Source organism: Acomys russatus, chromosome 18 (genome assembly GCF_903995435.1).
Source record: "Acomys russatus chromosome 18, mAcoRus1.1, whole genome shotgun sequence".
Taxonomy (NCBI): Eukaryota; Metazoa; Chordata; class Mammalia; order Rodentia; family Muridae; genus Acomys; species Acomys russatus.
Genome location: NC_067154.1, coordinates 12140217 through 12160285, shown reverse-complemented (window position 1 = coordinate 12160285; position 20069 = coordinate 12140217). Strand labels below are relative to the sequence as shown.

At 47.7% G+C, this 20069-nt stretch overlaps 1 protein-coding gene across 2 annotated transcripts; it reads right to left on the bottom strand.

Moving 5' to 3' along the window:
• Nucleotides 1-2072: 2072 nt before the first annotated feature.
• Entpd4 (ectonucleoside triphosphate diphosphohydrolase 4) lies at nt 2073-19625 on the bottom strand. Of its 2 annotated transcripts, none has more exons than XM_051160773.1 (12): nt 19496-19625; nt 18202-18399; nt 17034-17239; nt 13494-13644; nt 12759-12862; nt 11419-11478; nt 11041-11195; nt 9540-9706; nt 6491-6815; nt 4889-4974; nt 3717-3878; nt 2073-2937 (listed from the first exon to the last, which is right to left on the bottom strand). In XM_051160773.1, the coding sequence occupies exons 1-12, from the start codon at nt 19501-19503 to the stop codon at nt 2718-2720; spliced, it is 1842 nt and encodes a 613-aa protein (XP_051016730.1). In that variant the 5' UTR covers nt 19504-19625; the 3' UTR covers nt 2073-2717. The 2 variants fall into 2 exon arrangements, with proteins under 2 accessions (XP_051016730.1, XP_051016731.1); XM_051160774.1 differs by having other exon boundaries at nt 11065-11195.
• Nucleotides 19626-20069: the final 444 nt, after the last annotated feature.

Below are 20069 nucleotides of genomic sequence, written 5' to 3'. Positions count from 1 at the left end.
CAACCACACCATACCACACCACCACACCACCACACCACACCACCACACCACCCACCACACCAAACCACACAACCACAACCACACCACCACACACACACCACACCACACCACACCACCACACCACACCAACCCACCACCACACAACAACCACCCACACACCACCACACCACCACACCACACCACCACACCACACCACCACACCACCACACAACCACACCACCACACCACCACACCACACCACCACACCACCACACCACCACACCACCACACCACACCACCACACCACACCACACCACCACACCACCACACCACACCACCACACCACACCACCACACCACCACACAACCACACCACACCACCACACCACACACACACACCACACACCACACCACACCATACCACACCACACCACCACACCACCACACAACCACACCATACCACACCACACCACACCACCACACCACACCACCACACCACCACACAACCACACCACACCACACCACCACACCACCACACCACACCACCACACCACACCACCACACCACCACACAACCACACCACACCACCACACCACCACACCACCACACCACACCACACCACCACACCACACCACCACAACCACCACACACAACCACACCACCACACCACCACACCACCACACCACACACCACACCCACCACCACAACCAACACACCACCACACCACCACACACCACACAACCCACCACTACACCACACCCACACCACCACACCACCACCCACACACACCACAACCCACCACCACCACACCCACCACACCACCACCACCACACCACCACCCACCACACCACCACACCACCACACCCACCACACCCACACACACACACCACACCACCACACCACCCACACCACCACACCACCACAACCACACCACCACACCACCCACACCACCACACCACCACACCACCACACCACACCACCACCCACCACCCACACCACCACACCATACCCACACCACCACCACCACACCACCACACCACAACACAACACCACCACACCACACCACCACACCACCACCACACCACACCACCAACCACACCACCACCACCACACACACCATACCACACCACCACACAACCACACCATACCACACCACACACCACCACACCACACCACCACACCACACCACCACCCCACCACAACCACCACACCACCACACCACCACCACCACAACCACCACCACCACACCCACCACACCCACCACACCACTACCACCACACAACCCACACCACCCCACAACCACACCCACACCACACCACACCACACACCACCACACAACCACACCACCACACCACCACACCACCACCACACCACCACACACACACCACACACACCACACACCACCACACCACCACACCATACCACACCACCACACCACCACACCACACCACACACCACACCACACCACCACACCACCACACCACCACACCACACCACACCACACCACACCACACCACCCACACCACACCACCACACCACACCACCACACCACACCACCACACCACCACACCACACCACCACACCACCCCACACCACCACACCACACCACCACTACCAAAACGAAAGCCACCTAAAAACAACCTCCCATGTGTTGTAATCCCCCAAATTTCTAAACTAAATGAACAGCATTAAAAACAAATGAATGACTGAATGAACAAACCTCCCACCAGCCTCACATGTGTCCCCAGTTGTCCCTTTCAGGTTACTGCTTAAAATGTCAAATTTGTTTTCAACGTGTGCATTTATTTCTTATCTTAAATCCAGGCTTTTCCACAGTGTGGCTTACAGTGGCATTACACAACAGCTGCCACCACAGGGGTAACAGCAAGAACTGTCAAGCAGTGTGTAGGGTGTCCTGAAGAAAAACACTGAAGTGATCTGAACACTGGGGTGCCAACCTGAAAGTGGAAGAGACGGGAGCAGGTGAACTGCGCCATTCTACTTCTCACAGGTACTGCCACGCCTGCAGGGGACACGCTAGGTCTCAGACCACTAAACCAAGGGAACTAAAAAAGTTTTTTGGTTTAAAAACAAACAAAACAGATGAACACAAAAACAAAAACCCTAATGCCACTGTAAGAGGGCAACAGAGGTCCTGAACACAAGGCCAAGGACAGCTGGTTTACAGGTGTGTGCTTCGGCTGCAGCAAGGCAAGGCTCTCCTCAGTAGTTCCCACCATTCATGGCTTCAGGGTTACCTCCCTGCGCTAACATTTTCTCGACTTTTGCTATGAACGGCTAGCAAAGAAAACATAGATAGTGGCAGGCCTGAGCAGTAAGTAAAATCAAACACCTCGCTTCTAAGTTGGAGGTCTGTAGAGAGGAGACAGATCTGATCTACCTCACTCTGACGTCCCACGGACATTGATGGGGACTTGCCCATTGCCCCCCACTATCCAAGTGAATGTGCTGAGAATGCAGCATGTCCTAAAGAAAACCAAAATCCTTACTAATTTGTGGCAGATACTGTGCAGCAGAAATCGAGCGAATTCCCTTTTCCCACTCCTCCATTTAAAGCTGTATTCAAAATGGCGATACCTCTAGACAGCAGGGCTTACAACAGTGGATTTTGCTATGACAGAAAGGAAAGGGACAAACAAAACCGGCTGAGCATACGGGAAACCCTGAGGCAAAAATGGCTTTTCCTGTAGAGTCTTCCTCAAGCTGACCAACACAGTGTCACAAGGGCCCAGGGCCCTTCTGGGAGGGAAGGCCTTCCTCCATCCACAGAGAGGCGGTGCGGGGCGCCCTGCGGTGGATGCGCCGCAGCCGCAACAGGTAGAGAAGGATGGACAGAAGGACGACCAAAAAGCAGCCAGAGAACAGATAGTGGTTGTAGACGAAGGACACGCCCCGCCAGTGCGCATGGCCGGCTCGGAACACCTCCTGCCTGATGTCTCTGCAGGCATGGAAACAAACAGTGAGATGAAGGTGCCGCAGGGCCTGCTGCCCCGGCTTTCTCTACCCTCAAAACAGGGGGTGGCAGGCCCAGAGTGGGTTCTCTGCCAATGCTAATGCCGTTAATACTAAGACAATGACATGGGAAAGCATGTCTATAACACCTTAGCATTATAATTCCAGCAACAAAAATCTGATAAATGTAAGGGCCTGGGTTTTGCTCTTACAAGTAAGCTAATGAAAACAAAAAAACAAAAAACAAACAAAAAAGTAAAGTATTAACTGACACTTCAGTGCTAAGGATAATGACTGTCGGTTTGGGCCCATTATGATCGCTGATGCCTCAGCTGTCACTCATCATCATGCTGAAGGAACAGAAATGATGGTTCTGCTACCAGACATTACAAGCCAGAGTGTTAATAAAGATGAACTCCTCCATCATGGATCTGTGTGCTACAACAGTGTCATGAATGCATTTCAATGCAATGGTTTCTTCTGCACTCCTAGACCCTGTACTATCCACAGAAGGGGCCCAAAGCCATAAGGGTCCACACTAAATGGACCCTTCTGCAGGGGTTGGGGAACAGACGGATGGGACACAGGTGCCACCCGTGTTGTGTGCTGTGGGGCTGCTTGGGAGAAAAAAAAGGCCCTGGGGAAGGAGGAGGTGAAGCCACAGTGCAGCCCGGCGGCCTCACAGCTCTGACAGCACCTCCACTAAATACAACCACCAGGAGTGTGGGAAGCACCATTTGTGACTCTCCCAAGTTCATGTCCTACCTCAAGGGCAGAAAGCGGGTCCTGTAGAGGATTGCCCCCAGTGTCCACTGCACTTCCTTGTCATACACCTGCAGGGCTGTCTTCAGGTTTTTGTATGTGACAGGAAAGGAGAAGCCCCTGTGGAACACCTCGAACATCCAGGCTGATTTGAAACACTGATACCTACAAACAGCAAAAGCACAGGCACAAGTCAGATAGGCGCCCTGTCAGCCTGCAGCAGGCTGCTGCTAAGTGATTTATCCAGCTCAGGTCTCTGCCCCTGCCACAGAACTGTTCACCTGTCAAAACTGACTAGCCTGAAGCAGTGTCATTTAGTCATTACTGAGACACCACCCTCCATATGCCATCCGTACTCTTCGCTTACTGGACGAACACTGCAGAGTTCCACTCCTTTACACCCCAGTCTCTTTATGACAAAATGAAAAGGCAGGAGGGCCCTTTCCCGCTGACACTAAATGTTTATTAGAGGCCTTCCTTCCTTCCTTCTTTCCTTCCTTCCTTCCTTCCTTTTAATATAAGGTACTGGATTAAGTAACTAATTAAAACGGCAATAAACAATAAGACCCAGTCATTGCATATGAGTGACCTAAACTAAAGGGAACTTTATACACCAAATCAGAATAGTTTCAGTTCACCAGAGGAGTGTCATTGCTGTTCTGAGGCGTCAGGAAGGATGGAATCTGGCTGAGGGACAGGAGGACTAATAGACACCGCATTCCACACACTCTCACGTTTGGCAGGATGGGAGCCAACAGGGACGAAGGGGAACCTCTGTGGCAAAGAACTTCAAAGTTGAGCAGAAAACCCACAACAAAAACTTGTCCCATTTGATAGCTGGTTGTGGTGGCATACCCTTTTAATCCCAGCACTCAGGGAGGCAGAGACAGGTGGATCTCTGAGTTCGAGGCCAGCCTTGTCTACAGATTGAGTCCAGGACAGCCAGGGCTCTATAGAGAAACCCTGTTTCAGAAAAACCAAAGCCAACCAACAACCCAAAACCAAAACAAACAAGCAGACCAAACCAAACCAAACCAAACCAAACCAAACCAAACCAAACCAAACCAAGCCAAACCAAACCAAACACCCTGTCCGATCTGAAAGAGGCTAAGGGTAGAGGACAGTGAGGAAGGAGGGTCATCCAGTAGATTAGGACTTGACTGTCCACCACTTACTTAAGTCGATGGAGGTCAGCGTGAGAGGCATACAGTCCTCGGTCAAAGCGTTCCCGCAAGATCGACCACTTTGTTGCACAGTAATCCTAAAAACAGTTTTACCCCAAATGAATCATCCCTTATTAAAGTTTATTAAAACCTTTCCACTTACAAATGATTTACCAAGTTCATATTCAAAACAAACACAGTGGATGCACAACAAAGTGAATGTCTGTGCAGTCAATGTGAGATGTGGGACTTTGTGAGCCCCTGGCAACCAGTAGACTCTACTTGCTCTTTATCCAGAAATCTCGCCGCCACCAACTGCTTCAAACCTGTTCAGTTCTTCTCCCATCGTCACGGCCCCAGAATAAAGTCTGGCAAAGTGAAACAGTGTTTGACCTGTTCAAACCGAGTCCTTGGGGCTGGGGCAGCCTTAGTGAGGATGGTGACGGAAATGCCATTTGGAGTCACGTTAACTGATCACATGCACTGAACAGTGTCCTTCTAAGGACACCTGACCTCCCAGCACACTCCTCTCCCCTAGTCTCTCTACAAGATGAAGTATCTGGGGCTTAGAAAAATGCTGTGACATGGAGCACAAGGGAATGCGCCTGGCCTGGGGCAAGAGGAAGGAACAAGAGGAATGAAGCAGCACCGAAGAGAGGGTGCAAAGCATAAGGCCATGCTGCTTGCCATGCTGAGGGGACACTGAACTGGAGGGACGGGGGAGTGACAGGCCAGGATCGGTGCAATTCAGCCTCTGAGACTGCTGAAGATTTTAAACAGCACAGCAAGGTGACCGCAGGAGCGCTTCAGACAGAGCAGCCCAGGGCAGCATGCACGGTGAGCGCCAGAGACACCGAACACACAGCACCAACTGGACAGCTCCTGGTGAGCCAGAGGCTTGGCAAGGACAATGACAGTAAAACGGGAAGCAGGGACAGGCTTGAGGACTACTAATGACAGAAACTATCACTGAGTATGGGGGGGCGGGAATCTGAGAGGGGGACAGAGAGAAGCAAAGGGTTTGGGACACGGCAGTGAAACATCATTCACCTAGCATGTATCCCCAGCACAATAAATAAAATAATATAAGAGCCATGCCTGGAGGACAGGGACTGGATGCTGATGGCGCTGTCAACAAAGCGGCACAAGAGAGACAGAAAAAGGGACCGCTGTGGATTTGTTTGGAATCATGAAGCTCAATGAGCTGAGACCAGAGACTGAACATCAGCAGCCAGAGAACTAGGGGCAATCTATGAATCTATGAGCTCGAAGAGCATGGGCTGTGCCTGAGAGACAAGGGCCATCAAGGGCAAACTCCTGACAAAGAAGGGAAAAGATAATAGGGGTATCCTGGCTGCTACAGGGGTGGGAAGCTGCTGAAAGGAGTTTGAGATGTAGCAATCGAAAGTCATTGTAAGAAAGATTTGTACACTTATGGTGACCAATGTGGCTACTGGAGCTTAGACTTCCTTCTGTGACTACTTCCCACCCCACAATGGAAGGGAAAAGACATCACAGTGATGCACTACAGCCATCTCTCCCTCCAAGAATGATGGTGGCAGGACCTGCAACCCACACAGTCTCTTCACAGCATGAATTTTCTTGGCATATTACCTTGGCAGCTTTAGTAAATTTAGCAGCATTGTAGTCTCCTCCCATTCGTAAGACATCCTCGGTGCAATAGTAGAATTCAGAGAAGCCATAGAATTCACTGTTCTGGAAGTGGATTGGGGGCTGGTAGACTCCATTGAGAGAAGTCTGTGTCTCATTGGTTTTGTTCATGAAAGGTTGGAGGGTCTCTCGACACAGGTCAAAGTCTCCTGTCCCCCGAAGGTACAGGGTCTGCCCATTTTGCTGGATCTCATCTTTAATGTCCAGAGGCAAGCAGGGGTCCAGGAATGGAGCATCGGGAGTCATACCAGTCTGTTTACCCAGGAGCCTGTAGCACAAAGAACCATTTACCATGAGACCTATGTTACACTGTGCTTAGGACAAGTGGCTGCAAGCCAGCGTTTTCCTACCGTGGGTCCCACAGAACTGTGGGTAGGAATACAAAGGGTTCCAATCAGTCAGGGAACCGGTCACCCAACTCTCTTGAAGAGATCAATCACAGACATAGGTGTGCTGAGTCCAAGTAAACAAGGTGTGGGATGTCCTGGCTCTGCATTTATTGTGTGAGTGCTTGCGTTTGCACCACAGCATGTGCTGTGGAGATCAGAGAACTACTCGCAGAAGTTGGTTGTTTCCTCCTACATGTGGGTCCCAAGGATTGAAGCCAAGTCACCAGGCTTGAGCAGCATCCTAAGGCCTGACCTGACACTTTGGTTCCCATCAGTACAATCAGACAGGGTGCCTGCAAGGACCTAACAACCATGTGGGTCACACCCCCATCCTGACACTGCAGCTTGACTTTAACTGTACAGACCTGAGTGTAGGGTGACTGTGAAAAGAAGTAACTGCTCCTGGAAAACCAGGCTGGATGTTCCAGAAAAACAAGACACATAAACATCACTAGAAAGCTACTGTCGGACTATGCATGGAAATTAGAAGACTGGGGAAAAGTAAACTCTCGAAGGGCATGGTACCAAATTGCTTGGCAAAACATCATTAAGTTGCTGGTATTCTTTAAAGAAAGCCAAACTGACAGCTCAATGAGGATTGTGTGTGCCCAGAGTTGGAGGATGCAGGGGATAGGGGGATGGATGGAGTCCAAGAAGACAGAGTAATTCATAGCCAAGGACCACCCACTGAATATGGGGGCAAAAACACAATAAGTAAGGCTTGAGTCTCTTTGTCAGAAGAAGTAAGAATGAAGCAAATTTATATTTCTTTAAAAAATTTTAAGATTATTTTGAAAAATAGCTATAACCAAATGTTCTAGACAAAATTTTAAAACAAGACCCAAGCACCACAGGACTACCGCTGTTGTAATTAATGCCTGTCAATTAGCTTTTAAAGTAAAGAGAGAACTTCCTACTTATGGGACATAAATTTTGGGTAAATTTTTTAAAGATTTATTTATTTGTTATGTATACAGTGTTCTGCCTGCATGTGTGCCAAAAGAGGGCATCAGATCTCATAGATGGCTGTGAGTCAGCATGTGGTTGCTGGGTATTGAACTCAGGACCTTTGGAAGAGCAGCTGGTGCTCTTAACCCCTGAGCCATCTCTCCAGCCCCAATTTTGGGTAAACTTATACTGAGTAGTTTCAACATGGTCTTTGTTAAGTTTTAGGCCTTCATGGATGTACTGAGGTTAAATTGGTCAGGGCTGGAGAGATGGCTCAGTGGTTAAGAGCACTGGCTACTCTTGCAGAGGACCTGAGTTTGATTACCAGCACTTACATGGTGGCTTCCACCCAGCCGTAATGCCAATTCCAGGGGATCCAATGTCCTCTTTCGGCCTTTATGAGCATGGCTTGCATATGGTACACAGACATATATGCAGGCAAAAATCCATACACATAAAAATAACTAATAAAATTTTGAAAAAGATTAAATTGCTAAAGGAAATATTCTATTACTTACCTCTAAAATCAGTATTTTTCCCTAAAAACCTTCTATCAAAACAAACCAGATGCAGGAAGAGCACAGTATCTTACATGCCCGGACTCCACTCTGATGATTCCAGACTATTTGTCTGTTCTGATGGGCATATTTTAAGTAAGTAATTAGTATATAGCTAAACTTACTGGTTTTTTTTTTTTAAAGACAGGATCCTGCTATGTACTCCTGGGTGGCCTGAAACCACATAGTCCAGGCTGGCCTCAAACTCAGAGACCTATCTGCCTCTGTCTCCCAAGTAGTAGAATTAAAGGTGTGTGACACCACCACACACAACTAAACTTATAAATTCAATCTGACAGGAGTGATGACCTTCTTTCACATATTTTTCTACCCCAGAATTTCATATAAACTCATCTCTTAAAAGTTTTCACTTACAGCCAGGCATGGTGGTTTATGCCTTTAATCCCAACACTCAGGAGGCAGAGGCAGGTGGATTGCTATGAGTTCTAGGCCATTCTGGTCTATAAAGTGAGTCCAGGATAGCCAAGACTGCACAGAGAAACCCTGTCTCGAAAAACTAAAAAAAAAAAAAAAAAAAGTTTTCACTCATAAAAATGTGATGCTTTTTTGGTTTTGTTTAGATTTGCTTTTTGAGATAGTATGTATGCCTCAAACTAATAATGTAATGATTTACAGGCATTTACCATTATACCCAGTTTAATTTTTTAAGACCCTAAAATTACATCAAGATTTTTCCTTACACTTTACCCCTTTCACTATGGTTTTCCTCTACCAGTGTCCAGTATCTCTAGAACATTCCTTATTTGAGATTTTCTGAGGTTAAGGGCACAGGGTGGTATGAGCTTTGAGGGCTGACAGCAGTGTTGTCATTGAGCTTTCCTAGGCCTTTGCAATCAGCCAGTGTCACTCAGGATCAACTGTAGTCTAGATGAAGTGAGAGGGAGAATGCAAGCATGCACAATTGTGGGACGTGTGTGTGTGTGTGTGTGTGTGTGTGTGTGTGTGTGTGTGTGTTGGTGGCAGGACCCTGAGGACAGCTCAGTGCATCCAGCACAGTGGCAGCTAAAAAGAAGACGCTTGGATCTAGTTTTGGTCCTGGCGATCCGGGTGCTTGCTGAGGAGTGGCGGATGCTGTACCTGTTTTTCTGTGCCGTGCTGGCAAACAGTCTGTCTTCATATCTCTGCCGAGCAGCATTACCACCAAATCCAAGGAATGTGGCCACGTAAACTCGGTACACATGCTCAGTCTGGTGGACGTCACAGCCCAAGTTGAATTCTGCTAACGAGCTTCTAGCTATTTCCTCCTGCAGGCACAAGGACAACACGTTTCAGGAAATAAAGCAGCTTCAGCTCCAGTTAAAAAAGAAGGCTCTACAAAGAGTCACATCCAGGAGCAGCAGATTCTGCTTCTCCACCTCCCAAAGATGCACTGAGCCTTGCTCATAATTCAGGGCACTGATTTTTAACTGCGGGAACTGCAGGCGCTGCACACAGGTGGGTGGCCTTAGGACTTTCTGAACAGGAGGTCATTACTGTGGTTTCTCCCCTCTCACCCTCAGATCTATTTATGTTACCCCTGCTGGAGATAGACTCAAACACCGGAAATGTCCTGATTTAAAAAAAAAAAAAAAAGACGCCTTTGTTAAAACCAAAATCAAAACCAAAAAGAAATGGCGTCTGAGTACTCAACCTTAGGGGAGGGTTAAGTTAATGGCTGTAGTCAATAGTTCATAGAGGAACACGCTGTGCACTATAAGTAAAAGGCACACAATCATACAAAAGGCAAAAACACAACAACCACACATTTGAAACCATAACAGGAATAAAAATAATGGAAAGAAATTCACCAAAACACTAACAGTGGTGGTAAGTTCATGGGGAATTTTTATTTTTCTATTTGCTCTAAGCTTTCTTTGTGAGCACTTGCTACTTTACAGTGAAGGGAGAAAGCACGCACGGCAGTCTCTAGAGGCGTACTTGGAATGGGAAGGGGGAAATATAGGCTCAAATACTTGAATTTCCAAAGCACTTTCCCAAGGAGCTTAATAAAGACAGGATAAGACCTCCTGAGCACACACTAGGGGCCTGAGTCCTAGGCACACAGCAACCATTCAATGGCCCCATGCTGGAGGGACTTTCGTTTGCATTTTCAGAAGAGACTGGCCCCCAGAAGTTACAGGGCTAGCATGAGGACAGCTAGGAGATACAGGGTGATGTTGCCAGCTAGGCTTGTGCTCCACAGCCCAACTCTGAACCACTACCTGGGACATGCACCCTACTTTGGGGGAGAGAATGAAGGAGACCATGCTTTGGGGTCAATTTATATCTGGACAGAAACAGTAATGAGAGACATGGTGATTCTGGAACACATGGAAATGGCTCTGGTGTCCTCTTAGCAAGGCACAGCCTGCTGAGGACCACAGTTCAGAAGACAAACCAGCTCGGCTCAATGTACAAACGTAACTGGCCTGGCTGAGGCCTGCCTCATTCTCCGGCCTCCTTCCTCCTGGGTTGAGAAGGTGGAACCTCAGCAAGCAGAGTAAGGATGGGTTCAGACTCAGGAAACAAAACAAAAATGGATGGAGACATGTTAAATGACAACGGAAGCAAACAGAAGGCAATTTGCACAGATAATAACCTGCTGTGAGGAGGCAAAGCTTACAGTTTTGGGGACTTCGTACGCTATCTGAGTAGACACGCCTCCCATGTCCAGAACACCAGCTGTCCTTCTTCGGACGATGGCCTCACTGCTCTCACTACCGGGGATGCTGACTTCCACAGCCGCCTCATCATCTGGAGAAAGAAGGGTTCACTCAGCAGACGCCTCAGGAGGCAGCTCCGCTTTGCCAAGCACCCAGTCCACACCTCCTGATGAACTCCACTGTAGTCCAGACAGCAGCTCCGCTCACCGACCCCATAGATATCTCCTAACACTTAGCTCCTTCCCTGCCCTTGGGGTGAACATAAATTATGGTTGTGACTTCCAACTAGAACGCCATGGAAACACGGGACTTACCCTCTTCAATGTGCTCAAACCGTCCGAGGACAAAGTTAATGCCGATCCAAGCATATACACCTAGACATTTCAGAGCAAAATTATGAAAAATCAAGTTTTGAATCTCTGATCAATTTGGCTCGTGCAAGCTTCTCACTTGTTTCAAGACAGAATCACCAACTAACACATTTCTACTCATGTTTTATCTTCTGCTAGTGGTGTCACAAGAACTCTCAATTTTAAAGCTTATACTTTCTATCAGATGTGTTGAAAATGTAAATTCTGCCACGATTCCACACCAACTTCCTCTTATCTTTCCTGTACCTTTGTCACCCACACAGCTGCCAAGCCACAGCTATACCCGCTAGCATTTCCTACAGCTAATTTTTATCCATTTCCACTGCCACCTTGATTTGGGTCATTATGCAGTGGAGGTGACAAGCTAATCAATCTTTCATGGCAACCTCCTCTGTCCTATCCTGCCAAAAACAGGCAGATAATTCAAGATGAATCCAGCTTTCAGCATCACCACCACCTTTCCATGGGGCCATGATCTGCCCTAACAGAAACCCAGGGCCTGTCTGCTGTGTCATCCCTTCCCACCTGAAGTGACAGTGAGCATTTCTTCTGCTTGTCCCATGCTTCCTCCACCTACGAGGATAATTTCCCTATTCTCTTCCCAAGGGTTCCACTTGGAACTGTTCCTAGCTGGGCAGGGGGAGAAGAGAGGCCTTTCTTTTTCAGTCCCAGGGTATTTTTCTTTTTTTCCGTATCTTCCTTTGGGCACTGAAAGTGACCTCTTAAAATTCTGACAGCCGTGTTTGTCTGTAAGAATTTCATTGCTGATCTGCCCAATTCTGTATTTCCTGCTACCTTTCCATAGGAAACATCTGCTCTAGAGTGAGTGACACAGGACTAGATACTGCACATCTGGGTCTCTGATACCATGCTTCTGGTCTCTGCTTCTAGCAAACCATTTCACTGACTGGTTGTTTCTTACTCAAGTGCAATAATTTCTCTGAACCAGAACTAATATTTTCTCAGTTCATAAAAGGCAAGAATTCCTCCTGGCTAGAAGTAAGCTGGAAGTTCATGGCCCAGAAAGCTTATCAGCTGGGCAAGGGACACATACTTCCTCCATCAGTCTGTTCAAAATACATTCCCTCAATGTGGTTAGGACGGATGAGTTGTCGTTAACAGTTTTAGGGTTGTATAATGAACTCTGACCATATAAGAAACTAATTTAGTCTTTGAGAGTATCTCAAGGCTATGATTGCCAGTGATTCAATACAATGCACAGCGGGGAGGGGGCCTCCGAAGGAACAGCTTCGGACACTTCAAACCGAGGGTCTGATACCAACCTTCTTGTTTTCCTGAGATGACTTCGGCGTGGGAGTCAGAAAACAGGAAGTCAAAGTGCACAGGGATGTCTGTCAGGAGGTCCTCCAGAATGGCTTTCTGCTGGCTTTAATGCAATCCCAAAATTTGCACATCAAAATCATATCCTCAATTTTTTTTTGTTTTGAAAACAAAAACAAAAAGTCTTGTGACTTTGTTATATCCTACATGAGATAGCTAATTGTAAAACTAAAGTGATTCATTGACGAGATTGTTTATCTCAGGGATGTTCTTTTCAAATGAAAAAGTTATGTGAATCGTGTGGCTTCTGGCTTAGGGGGTGGAGTGCTTGTCTAGCATGGACCAAGCCCTGAGCTCCACCCCCGCACTGCATGCACTGGGCATGGGAGTGGAAGGCCAGGGTCCCAGCACCCAGAGGGCAGAGGGAGAAGGAGCGGAAACGTAAGGCCAAGCAAGCTCAGCTACATATTAGTTTGAGGCCAACCTGGGATACGAGACTCTGTGCACCACGCCTGGCCACCTTGCAAAGTTAATCTTATAAATTATAGTCACAATAAGTAGATTGAAAGCTCTTCAGAGAAGTCTGCCTAAGAGACTAGCTCTTGGACTAGTCTTGACTCAAGAAAGGACTTTCAATGCCATGATGAAGATGATGATGATGACCACGACAATGGCAATGAGAGAGAGCAGTAAGCTGCCCCGCCCAAGGACCACCCTCCAGGCTGTGGGAAGATCACCTTTCAGGAAGGACTCTCATTCCAGCCGTGCAGAGGATGTAGAGAGGGGTCTCTTTGTGTTTTGCCCGTGGCACATGTTCTGCAGCAAAGCTCAGGAGTGGAGAAATGTAATCGCTGACTTTTTCTGGAGAGGTAGCAAACTCTGAGATGCCTGCAGAAATGGACAGTCCAGTTAGCAGGGACATGGTGGAGCTAAGAAAACGACTTCAGTGTGCTGGATCTGGGAGATCTCCAGGCTTCACTCTGCTTTCTAGTTTTGCCTGTTCCTCTACTTCCACACACTCTGCTGTGGCATGAAGGGTTCAGTTCTATGCCCTCTTCTTCTCTGTCATCAGGGTAAATCTGACTGAGCGTTTGCATCCCACACAGGAGCGCAGTCTTGCCCCTCTCTCCTCAGGTGAACACGAATGACTGCACCACCATCAGCACGCCACATGTCTTCAGACAGTACTTTAAGTCCCTAGTGCTCTTTCCCAACCTTCAGATCAGCTCAAGGACACTGTCTAATGCACAGTCATCGCCTGTCCTCAAGGACACTCCAAACAAGACATGTGCTCTGCAACTGCTGCCACAGATCCGTTTCTGCTGCTTGCTCCCTGCCCCAGTGCCAGGCTGGCACCCTGTGCAAAGTCCCTCCCACGCCCCCTGCAGAGCGCCTTTGGCTTTCACTGAGCATCTCTTCAGTTCCTTTCCTTCTACTTCTTTCTATTCTCCGTGTTTCCTCCGAAAGCACCATCTGCTGCTGGCCTGGTGTAGCTCATGGCCTTCCTGTCTCCAGCAATCCCTTCATCGCTTCCCCCAGGGATGCTGTTTATTGTTTTTTGTTTTTTTTTCTTTTTTGGTTTTTCGAGACACGGTTTTTCTGTGTAGCCTTGGCTGTCCTGGACTCACTTTGTAGACCAGGCTGGCCTCAAACTCACCTCAATCCACCTGCCTCTGCCTCCCGAGTGCTGGGATCAAAGGTGTGCGCCACCGCGCCCAGTGTATTTTCTTAGTTTTAAACCTTCTATGGCTCTTTCGACCAACCCAGACAATCTCAGCTCAGAATGGCCCACACTTGCCTCCTCTCACTTCAAAGCACTGAGCTGACACCTCTGCCTCTGAGTCCCCTGCAGAAAGAGCCTTCTCTTCCCTACCTCCTCTACCCCGTCAACTCTGCATGCCCACTCAGCTCCCTCTTCCACAGAAGCCTTCCCTAGCAGATAGATCCCTAATGGAACCTGACTCTCCTCACAGCCTGCGCCCACCCTGCTGCCAGCTTTCTGTCTATTCATCACATCGCTGTACTTACTTGTCTCATTACGTCCATATCCCAGAACTTAATAGTGGCTGGTAAGTGGGGGTGCTCAAGGACAGCTGTTCATGTTTACTGTTAACAGGGAATGGGAGTTGGAGAGACAGCTTAGCAGGTAAAGCACTGGCTGCTCTAGCAGAGGGCCTGGGTTTAGCTCCCAGCACCTACACGGTGGCTCACAACCACTCAGTTCCAGGGCCTCCAATGCCCTCTTCTGGCCTCCCTAAGCACCACATTACATACATACACTCAGGCACACAGGCGCATGTGCGCATGCGTGCGCGTGCACACACACACACACACACACACACACACGCACACACACACACACACTAAATAAATACAACTTTTAAAAAAGTAAATGAGTATTTACAGACTGTCTACAATATTGTGGAACCTGAAAAGTTCCACCATTTCCTACTTCACACATTAGGGAACTGTAGACGCAGAATGATGACATGTGAAAGGGAACAGCAGAAAACAGACTTAAAGGCAAAACTTTTGACTCTGCAAACAGCTACTTCAGGAAAACCAAACCCCAAGCTAACCAGAATCTATTTTTAATATGCTTAGAGCCTTGCTTATATTAGTACTGGGAGACTAGGAGTCAAGACAGAGAATTCTATAAAAAGGCACACTGATTTCCACCTGGATCAGAACCACATGAAGCCAGATTCTAGTGTACACCTCAGTGAGGCAGGTTGATCCGCTGTGTGCAGGAGAACACGCTAAGCTGGCTGTGCCTGAGATGCTGGCACCCCCCCCCCCCCCGAGATTCATCCTACTCCACGGAGGTGTTCAGCTAGTGCTGGAAGCTGTCACGTGAGGCTCAGTGAACAGCAAGTCCTTTTATGAGATTCCTGGGTACACTTTTATGAGCAGTATTATGTTAATATTGCAGATACTTCTAGATTTAGTGTACATACAATTTTGAGGGACAGAACAATGGAAAATTAAACGTTACCACTAAATAGTAAAAATATTTGCTTATGGAAATCTACTGATGTTTTTACACTCAGATGGAGGGCAGGAAACTATACTGGTTATTCCTTATCAATATTCTATTTTAAACTTTTATGTCACAATATAATTATCTGTATTTATGGGATACAGTGTGATGACCAGACACATGAGCACAATGTAAAACAGTTAAAGGGAGCAACTAGCATGCCCATCTCTTTGAACACTTGCCATTTCTTTGCGTCTAACATTTAAAAAGATAGCACCCATGTACTGGTGAGAGAGAAGATAAAAGTTTAGCATTTCTGTTATGCTCTGTAGCCTACTGCTTTAAATCAGAGCTTATTGAGTATTAGGCATGGCAAGCTCATTTTAAAATGCCACACTCCCAGTGCTTCTGGGAGAGTACCCACCCTGGACAATGCAAAGGTCCTGAGAAGGCTGGAGACTGCTGCTTAAGTTACTTAATGAGGAAGCTGAGACTTGATTTCACACCTCACACTGGTCAGAAATGAGATGATCTCCTCTTTAAAACTCAGTGTATTTATAGTTGCACTTTTTAACCCCCAAGATAGGGCTTCTCTGTGTAGCCCTGGCTGTCATGGAACTTACTCTGTAGACCAGGCTGGCCTTGAATTCAGATTTGCCTGCCTCTGCCTCCCGAGTGCTAGGGATTAAAGGTGTGCAGCACCACTGCCTCCTAGATTCACTCTTTTTAAGTACCAAGGCTGCCCTTAATCTAGAATATAAGAAATACATCTGGGCAAGTGGGGTCTAGTGACCTGAGGCAGAAGAATTGTAAGCTGAAGATCAACCTCGGTATCTTGGTAAAATACTGTCTCAGAATCAAAGAGCTGGGGATAGAGCGTGGTGGTCGGGCACCTCTAACATCCGTGAGCCCTGGGCCAGTACTAGCACCACAAAAGAAAGAAAAGGGGGCAAGAGAGGGAAGGACAGAGAGCAAAGACAAGAGAAAGAGGGTGGGAAAGAAAGGAAGACAGATATCTGGGCAGCAATTTAAAAACCCTATCAATACATACCAGTATTTAAACAAGTGATATGCTAAAACCATAACGTTCAATAGCATGTGTGCAAACATGACAGGGCTACCATGACGATGGCCACAGATGACAACAAAGACATAGGCTGTGAGTGTTTGGTCAAGATGTTGGTCACAGATACAAAACAGAGAGAAAAAGGAATAGAAAGTGAAACCAAGCCAGCCATTAGGCCCTGTCTTGAACTCGGAAGCAAGGTTAGGCAGTGTGGCAGTTCTCATCTCATACCGGGTTTAATTTTCATCACCACTGGCTTCCGGTTTTTGTCCCTCATCTGTCTGATGTCCAGCAGATCATGAGGATTGCCGTTGTGCCGAGGCCAGCAATAGACAAAGACCCGAGACCCACTACTGCCGCAGTCCACCACGATGCCGTAGTTCACGCTGGGGTTGTTGGTGTCCGTAGCCTCAACATCTGTGACTCGGGCTAAGTACCTTGTTTAGAAACACATGGGTGTTGTTATTTCAGCAGAGCACTGGGGCTGCTCTAACAGGGGAAGCCCACTACACATGTGCTGCGTCGGTGAGCTCCGTGTTGTGAGATGATCTCTCTCTGGCACTCTCTCTGTGGTCAGATGAGGAGCCAAAAGGAGGCCAAACGAACGCGGCCCACAGGGGACCTCTAACTCAGGCAGCTGCTCATCTCTCCTGAACACACCCCTCAGGTGCCAAAGAGAGAACAGCCTCCAAGTATAAACATTACCTCAGAACCCAGCTTAAAACAGACAGGGCCCAGGGCCTCTTAACATGGACCCTGCAGCCAGCTGTCAGGCACCTCCATGCAGTCTGGTTTATTGACGGGTGGTCAGCAAAAGGTCAGGTTCCTATGGCCACACGCTCCTTATTGCCAGTTCAGCCACGACATGATGGCCCAGAGCTGACTGCTTCTCCCCTCAGAGGAGTCTAACCACTGGGCAGCACCACCCCCTGGGGGTGATCAGGTCGGGAGGAAGGAGAAGTCAGAGCTGCCTTACTCTTCCCATATGAGAATGGGACACAGCCCTCGCCAGATACAAACTCTGCTGCACTTGACCCTGGACTTTCCAGCCTCTAGGGCAGTGGTTCCCAACCTTCCTGGTGCTACGACTGTTTCATGCAATTCCTCATGTTGTGGTGACCCCCGACCATAAAGTTACTTCCTTGCTACTTCATAACTGTAATTTTCCTACAGCTATGAATCGTAGTGTAAATATCCATGTTTTCTGATGGTCCTAGGCGAACCCTGTGAAAGGGTCACAAAGGAGTCATGACCCACAGGTTGAGAACTGCTGCTCTAGAGCTATGAGACATACAACTCTGCAGCCTCTAAGCCCCCCAGTGTTCTGTTACAACAACTGGAACAAAGTCAGCCACAGAGTATGTCATCCCTTCTAGGACACAAGGTCTTTATCTCTTACCTTTGAAATTTCTTGTCCCTCGACAGCCACCCATACTTGCTCCGGATTATGACAACAGAAAAGTATAAAAGGGAGACAGCTGCAGCCAGGATGCTAATGACAATGATTTGTCGTAAATTGGTGTTCAGAATTCGAGGACAGCCCACTGGAGAGATGCTAAAATGCCAAGAAGCAGGAAAGAGACAGGAGATGCCAATCCTGAAATTCCAAGGAAACAGATTTTCAGGCAACATGCCTGGATGAGACCTGGCCTCATCTGGACAGATGTTCGGCACGGGCTCCCTGCCTCCTGTCTGCTGGTGCCTGCATTTAGTAGACTCCAGGTGCTGTTTGGTTATGGAGCACACAATTATAAAGTGATATAATGAGAGTGACACCCTGCTGGCTGTAATATTCCTGCACTTCCCACCTTTCTTGTGAGTGTTACAAAAATATCTTGCCTTTTCCCAAATCCCAGTTCATAAGTCTAACCAAATAAACACATAAATCTATAATGAATCCCAGTTTAAGGATGATGGCACCAAAGGGAGACTGAGGATACAGAAACAGCATGCTGTAAACTACTGCATAAACGCTAGCAGCCTAATGGGCCAAACACTGTGCATTAATGAGTCATGGCTTAGGAGAGGTGAGCTTTTTCTGAACATGCAATTCTAGAGTAAATTTCTCCCAGATGACCTAGTAATAGGAAGAAAAGTATCTTTCAACAGTATCTCCATAATGAAGTCAGTAAGGGAACTCTGAGAAGTCCCATGCTTTGAGAAAGATTCCTTCGATACGTGTTTGTGTCTTACAAGTAGAAAGTATTTCAATTTATGCGATGGAAAAACAGCAATCTGTAGAGCCAACAGTGGGTACTGCCTTTTGGGTAAATTTTCCCTTATTTCATAGTTTCTGCCTTCCTTCTTTTGAAGAGTACTTCATGGACTAAAACCCATCACTGAAGGAGATACATTGCCAACCCATTGGAAACTTCCACTCACAGTTTCCTTCACAGGAGCTCTGAGGACACTCCACGCATCTGTCTTCCTCTTCTGCCCCTCAGAGGCCCTGGACAGCTGTCCTGTGCTAATAAGATACTGACCTGCAGAGCTAAGCGGCAATCCACACTGACCTCTGTAGAGCTCCCTGGCTGCTTTCTTTCTGTGACCAGTATGCTTGTCTGTGCTAGACCAGCATAATACAACTTCACATACTTCTCTCTTGGCATTTAGATTTTCTACTCTCTTAAGACCCATTTCTTCAGCATCAAAGTCTCAGAGTTTACAGGTTGGTGATGAAGCATACCACTCACCTCCCCATACTGCAAGGCCAAGCTTCAGGTAATGTTGTAGGAGTCAGTTCCTGTCATCCACAACGACAGAATCAGAGCCGGGGTCTTCATGGAGTCAGAGCCCCCCTGGTTCAGGGTGAGAAAAATCAACAACAATGCAATCAAATATAATGTCTAAACGTTCTACCAAGGACATGCTGAAACCCAGGCATCCATCTGGTGTGGAGACTACTATGTTAGAGCATTAAAGCTTGTACATCAATTTCATGCCACTAGAAATTCAGGCCTCAGTCAAGAGATGCTAAGAGGGCCGGGTGTAGTGGCACACGCCTTTAATTCCAGCACTCGGGAGGCAGAGGCAGGCGGACTGCTGTGAGTTCGAGGCCAGCCTGGTCTACAAAGCGAGTCCAGGACAGCCAAGGCTAACACAGAGAGACCCTGTCTCGAAAAACAAAAACAAAAACAAAAACAAAAAAAAAGAACCCCCCCCCCAAAAAAAAGAGATGCTAAGAGCCTGGCACAAGTTATTACTACAAGCACTCCTGTAACCTCAAATTTTCAGGGCATGAAATTATTATAGCACTGACCTTGACAG